Consider the following 7,150-nt stretch of genomic DNA (forward strand, 5'->3'; position numbering starts at 1 on the left):
AAGTTTAAATGAGAGAACGCCACGCTCATATAGAAAGAAGTGCAGTTTCCAACGGACTGAATTTGCTCATTTTACAGCCTCTGCTTCCCTAGACAAGAGTCCAGGGAAAACTCTGGCCAACAAAGCAGAGGACTTTGCTTTTAAGAGGCAACTGGTAACAACTGATGTTCACGTCAGTATGTTCACATCACCTTGGTTACCATTCAAAAGGAGTAGGTTTAGCTACTGCTTACAAGATCCCCAAGGGAATCACTAGCAGCTCTGGCTGAAGTAAGGAAAATAAAAAAAAGTCCATTGAAGTAAGTCACAGACATCATTTAACAGTAATTAAAAGACCACGAAGACCACTAATGCCACATGGGATACAGATTTGGCAGCCTGATACACAGGCCTGTGGAAGTCAATTTGTGAAATGAAAATCACACTCACTGAATCTGCAGACTGAGCTGAGCTCCCAAGATTGAAAGAACTGCTAACTGCGGAGAAGTCCACAGTGGGCCATGAGAAAGAGCACTGCAAACTGCAACTGCTCCCATGCCTGTGCCCTTCGGGTGAAGAGGCCTCTAATTCTAAATGCAATTTTCTCAATAAATTCGTACTTCAACTGTGAACCCGACAGCTTCCCAAACACGGTAATGCCTGGCAACACTCCATTACAGCCAACATGCAATGTCTGCACAGCATTAAAACTGTGTACAGCCGTGCCTATAGAAACAGTGCTGAAGAGATAATGGAGGTAACTGATTTCCCAAAATCAGAACTTCAGCTTTTTCTTCGAGTTTCTCATGCAGTTAGGAAATAAATCCTGTTATAACATCAAGACTAAAACCAATTTAAAATCCAAAATACAATTTACTAAAACATTACCTGTGTAGCTTCTGGTTGCACAGTAACTTGATTAGGCTGGGCAAGTCTTGACTCAGCATGAACTGCAGTAAAATAAGTTCACTTATTACATAGTACAAATCAAACCTTTCACAGAACAGCATTACCAGATTACATAATTACATTATTTAAGAGTTCATCATCATAAAGATGATTATGCCTTTGGCCGAGCAAAGCTATACTCAAAATACCAATTACCATGTTCACGTGTTTTCCATTTATCCAAAATAATCCACCAATTTCCAAAAGGATAAGCAAAACTATATTCTGTCCATTTAAAAAAGTTTTAAGATGTTCCACGCTTCCAAGCAAAATCTAGAAGCAAGTGAGAATCAGAATTCTATAAATAGGATGCTTCAAAAGCAAAAATACATTTCTGAGAAAAACATGCTTTAACAGTACAGTGGAATTACTTGTGGTGACCTTTTTACTACACAGCAGCAGCAGCGTTTCTAATGGATTATTTGCAGGCTTCCCCAGTATTTATGTTTAGGATTTACCATTACAAACCTGGAGGGCAAACCATTTGTGGCATGTCCAAATTCTGCGCTGGATTCATGGGCTGTGCAGACACAATGGCAGGGTCAAGTGTTTGGTTCTCAAACTCCAGCATAGAGTCCTGGGAAAAAAATAAAAGTAATAAAATCAAACCCAATTTACCGTAATATCAACATTCAGAATACAGCAATGACCAGATCATGATACAGGAAGTTTAGTCATTACGTAATTGCTGGTTTTATCATTGGATATAAAGATACTACAACTTCCAAAATATATTTATCACAATATAAATTCAGTCTGTGTGTACAAATTGGAACTTATTTCACAAAAAGGTTACTGGAGGGAGATTTTAATAGCCAGACAGAATAGGTGGTGAGCTAGTCTTTGTTCTTCAGCCGAAATTAACACTTTGTAGGAAGAAACAAGAAAAGGAACATAGGAAGTGTATGCCTCATTTGTTACCAAGGTGTCCACTCTTTAGCCTTTTTTTGATTCCGTTATCTCCCAATGCATTTCTAAGTTGTTCTAACTTTAGAGGTTAAAGGAAAGCCTTCAAGAAGCAACCCAAGAAGTATTCTCTTCATGTACTAGGTTACAGGAGAGGTATTTTACAGCTGGTCTCACTTAAGCTGAACACACTATGGCACCCAGTGATGCACCACTTTCTGCCTTCTCTGTAGATTTAGTACAAACAAGGACTGCAAGGCTAAAACACATTCTCATCATACTTTGACAGCAATACACATTTGCAGGCTTTGTATGAGGTCTTGCCATACCACTGTATTTTTCAAATACGCGATAGCAGACTGCTTAAACCACGACTAAGAGCCAGAAAGTGAAGTTTTATCTCTCTGGCTCTAGCTTCACAGCACCATGGTGGGTTCATCATACCTGCATGAAGTTATACGGGCCCTGCATCTGCGCCATAAGGTCCTGTACTCGCTGTCTTCTAATAAGAGGATCTGCTTGAGCCACAGTAGTGAGCGTGTGAGGTTCAGGAACTGGAGGAGATGTAGCTTGTGTCTGTTGTTGCAGCGAATTTACAACCTAACAAGACAAGCAACTGAAATTTCAGCTGAAGATAACACCATACTCACTGAGTCAGTAGTTCTTGAAATGTATGACTATTACCTAATTCATCATGGTCATAACTACTACAGTGTTCTCCAAAAAAATACTACATGTTCCTACAGTCATGCCAATACAGGTGGCCAACTACTGATCTTATCACTTCACAGGATGAGAAAGTTTAGAGACTGTGCTCTATTAGCTTTCCAGCTACTCTGTTCATCATTAAGAAGAGCGCTAACAAAAAATTTGCTCAATATTATGGGGATTTTCCTTAGCACAGGATTTGAGACAGTAGTTCCTCAACATTTGGATATTTAAAGAAAGTCGGGGAAAAGTACATTTCAGAAATACGCACAGATGGAGAACAATTCTTTTTAGTAAATATAAGTAGAGGAAGTTTTTTTAATCTTTAAAACTTCAAAATTTTAAATTTTCATAGCCACATACGGACCAGAGTTCTCAAGTGTTATCATTTATGATCTCAGAGAACAGCAGGCAGCATTGCGCCATGGGAAGACTGACAAAGAGCACCATGGGGGTTCACCAGAAATCCAGACGCACAGCTTAGAGTGGGCAAGAAAGCTCAGATCTACTAGACATATTCCTGTATGGAGCACGTAAACAAAGGTACAACAAACAGCAACACACTTTCAAATACCACCTTATCAAAGACAGCAGGGCAACCAAGAAATGTGAACATCAGCATCTAAGAACAACCATCAAACAGTTTGAAAAGAGACAGTTGCAAGGACAGCTGAGCTGCACAAAGTTGCACTTTCACATTCCCAACTGGTTTTGCTCTTCACGCAACTCCCATAATACAGAAGTGCCATTTTCAGTTTGCACTCATGTCAACAACTGGTCTATCGCTCCTCTATTCCCATGTGCTTTTCATTATTACTAATCTTCCAGATGAATATGTAAACCTTAAACATAGTTGGACCAGACACAAACTAGCATACAGACACCTGAAAGTCCAAAATATTTATGCAAAATATTCAGTTTCATATTAGAATTGCAGAAGACAGATTTTTGTACAGCAGTCCCAAGTGGCAACACAGTCCTGTCTTAGGCCAGTTCTGTAATCACAGGTCTGAACTTTAAACCTGAACTCCCTCTATCCGTTATCAAAGCCCGTAATTTTTTTTGGACTTCAACTACAGCACCCTCCCGTACACCTACTCCTTGCACAGATTTATGTTGTTCGCATGTGACGTTCTGCACATCCAATTGCCTCGCCAACTCCAATTCATTCTTTCCTTGACCAAATCCCTAGCCATGTGTAATAAAAAATTTAAAAAACGAAGTAAAAGAACCCTTCTAAACATAACTAAAAAGCAAACACAATCTACATTCCTCTTCAAGATTCCCTTGTAATACAAATCTCCACTAATAGCCATCGCAGAGAAGCAATGTGGTAATTCCCATGAAGTACACCCTAATGCTGTCCACACTGAAAACAAGCACAACTGCTCTGCTGGATTACACAGTCCCCAAAATTCAAATTACAGACTGTTTCCAAACAACGAATTAAGCTCTGTGAGTGGAAAAAAAATTGAAAGCGTTATTTAGAGCACATATATAGACCTCTCTCATGTTACAAAGCTTTGAAATGAAGGTAAAGAAAAAAATCAAACCAAATAACCAGGTGAAACTTGAGAGGTAAACCCAGCAGCTATTCATCTCCTACATGATTATTATAAAAAATATTCTCAATTATTTGAGTACTACCTCTCAACTCATTAAGTCCAAGTCATTCATAACAACACAGTATCTTCAAGAAAAAACAAGTTGATTGGATAATCAAAAACACAGAGAAGGACAAAATTTTATCAAATGTTTTCCTTTTTCAAAGTACAGTACTAACTTCAGATGTGTTTAATATTTTACATTGTCTTTTTCAAAGCTCTCCTTTAATGTCAAAATGAACTGTTCAGGGTCTGTTCCTTTAGTCTTCTTATCACTACCAGGTAGTTTGACCTATCACACTCAAAGCAGGATGAAGCTACTAAAAAAAACAAAACAAAACAAAACAGGTTTTGTGTATTAAGCTGCCAGTGGGCAAGCTGTAGTTCTAAGGGTAACAGCTTTCTAACAGTCTGCTGCACGAAAACCATTACCAAGATATAAAGACCACTATTCAAAAATCAGATTATTACCCAAGTATACATCTCTATTCATCCTCAAGGAACAGCGGCAATGTGCAACTTTTCTTTTAGGAGATCTGAACCCCTCTGCAGAAGAGTATTTGACTCATCAAATGGCATGCTCACCTTCTGACACTCCTGCCTCCTGACACCCTGCCCCTTGACCTTCTCAGTAGGCAGAGCTGCCTGAACACCATCAGAGAATGACAGGGGAGGGAAGGCCAGGTGGGCAAAAAGGAGGAAAGAGGGACAAGTAAAAAGAGAAGTTTAATGAGACCACAAACCAACCAGAATGAACTGGTATTCTGGCAGTGACAGAACAGAGTTTCCAGTTATACAAAAAATGCACAAACATCCACCCAACTGAAGTTCCATAACGTAAGACACAGAATTTTGTACTTAAGCAGATTCAGATCCAGGTACCTACTACAAAGGAAGCAGTTAACAATCATAATCTAACAAAACCAAGAAAACCCCACCAACAAAAACACACACACCCCCACCACCACCCACCAACAAAACACAAAACCAAACCAAAACCCCTACCTACTACTACCAATAAGGACATCTTCACCAAGATTAAAACATCACATAATCCAAATGCAAATACACTACAAAACTTCACAAGCAAATTCTTCAGTATAAAACTTACGGAGGGCCCATACAGAAACAGCACTGTGAGATACTGACACTTCTCAAACCATACACATAGCACACCACAGAACTCCTGAATGTACCACATCTACCTGAGGGCTCCTGAGAAAGAGGTGAGTTTGTGACAGCCTTCCTCTTTCTAAACAATGGACATCTTCTGCCAAAACATTCTCTTTCAGGATATTATCAGCTTCCAAAATACAGCCACCATTCACAGCCTTTACTACACTAATGCCACAACTACCTTGAGGTAAAGAACACAAAGGTTCTATATAACACGTATCATCAACTTCCCTAAGGATAACTCAACTAAGGATAATTCCCATGAAGAATACAATTTTGGTGCCAGGAAGGGTAATTTCAAAGACAGTTTTTCTCCCTTTTTGTGTTAAATCTGAGAAAACCTGGTTCTTGGTTCCTGGTTCTCAGAAAATCTGAGAAGACAGGCTGGTCCAAAGGCAGTGGGTGCTCTCAAGCGATTCTTCACAGTCCACCACGCCAGCAACACCCTCCACCATTCCTGCATCAGTGTCACAGCCTCCCACCGCAGCGAGCCTGTCCTCCACTGCAATCAGCCCACACCCTACAGCAGCTTCACTCCCTCAGTCTTCTGTGTGCTACTGCCAGGGTCGACCGCTGTCAGTGGCCCCAGCACAGAAAAACAGATACACCCGTACATCAGCCCGCACAGTCGAGGATGCTGAGGCAGCAGGGCCATCCCGGGTGACAGAACCAAACAATAAGGAGATGGGAGCAGGGCCGTCTCAAGAGTCGGAGATGGGAGGATGAAGCCGTGGTGACCACATGATCCTTATCCCTGAGGGAGCTACGGGACATCCGTAGAGACTACAACCGCTGCCCAGGTGATCGTATCATGACCTGGCTGCTCCGCTGCTGGGATAATGGGGCCAGTAGTTTGGAGCTAGAGGGGAGGGAGGCTGAACAGCTGGGATCCCCTTCTGGAGAAGGGGGCATGGATAATGCAATTGGACGTAAACCACAAAACATCAGCCTCTGGAGACAACTCCTGACCAGTGTGAAAGAGAGGTATCCTTTTAGAGAAAGTGTGCCTCCACAGCTACACAGGTGGACCAGAATGGAGAAGGGCATCCAGTATCTAAGCGAACTAGTGGTGCTGGAGATCATTTACCAAGACCCAAACAACCCACAAGCATCTACCGACCCAGACGAAGTTTACTGCACCAGAACCATGTTGCAGAAGTTAACGCAGAGTGCACCGCCATCATATTCTAGTGTGCTCTCAACACTAACTTGGAGAAAGGATGAGGCACCAACTGTAGACAAGATGATTCCTCAATTCCAAGTATGAGGAAAGTCTCTCCTTCCCCATACAGGCCTGTGTCTGAGCTGTGAAAAGACTGTCTAAAGAGATTGAAGAACTCCCGGAGGAGGTGTTCTGCTTCCCACCTCCACAGGCCAGTGTCTCGGCTATCAGGAGAAAGCGTTCCTCTCCTCCAGAGGGAAAACAACAGACATCCCTCACGGGGTACCCTGTGGTTTTACCTGAGAGACCATGGAGAGGACATGAGGAGGTGGAATGGGAAACCTACATCTATCCTGGAGGAACGTGTAAGTGAACTCAAAGGAAAGTGAGAAAAGTTGTTCTTCCCGTATCTAAACGGGATGAACAAACTGACGTGGCCAGTAATTCATTCCTCCAGGACATGAGTGAGGCACATGAGTATTAAAGGGGCCCTGCCTCCAGCCAGGTGGAGGAAAGGGACAACCATGTTTACTGGACTGTGTGGATTCGATGGCCTGGCACATCAGAGCCGCAGGAGTACAGAGCTCCAGTGGACACGGGTGCAGAGTGTACTCCCATTCCATCAGGCTGTTGGGGGGCACGCTGTGCCAATCAGTATTTCTGGTGT

At 42.0% G+C, this 7,150-nt stretch overlaps 1 protein-coding gene across 1 annotated transcript in view; it reads right to left on the bottom strand.

Annotated features, from left to right (window-relative positions):
- Window positions 1–5,976, bottom strand: part of LOC104510970 (caprin-1-like) — a gene marked incomplete at its 3' end in the record, with an annotated part of 9,415 nt that extends 3,439 nt beyond the window's left edge. The window contains exons 1-4 of the mRNA XM_010153398.1: window positions 5,857–5,976; window positions 2,278–2,433; window positions 1,396–1,504; window positions 868–929 (exon numbers count right to left, since the gene is read on the bottom strand). Coding sequence (XP_010151700.1) covers window positions 868–929; window positions 1,396–1,504; window positions 2,278–2,433; window positions 5,857–5,976 — 447 coding nt within the window. The remainder of the gene's footprint in view (window positions 1–867; window positions 930–1,395; window positions 1,505–2,277; window positions 2,434–5,856) is intronic.
- Window positions 5,977–7,150: the final 1,174 nt, after the last annotated feature.

This window comes from Eurypyga helias, unplaced genomic scaffold (genome assembly GCF_000690775.1).
Source record: "Eurypyga helias isolate BGI_N326 unplaced genomic scaffold, ASM69077v1 scaffold1406, whole genome shotgun sequence".
NCBI lineage: Eukaryota > Metazoa > Chordata > Aves > Eurypygiformes > Eurypygidae > Eurypyga > Eurypyga helias.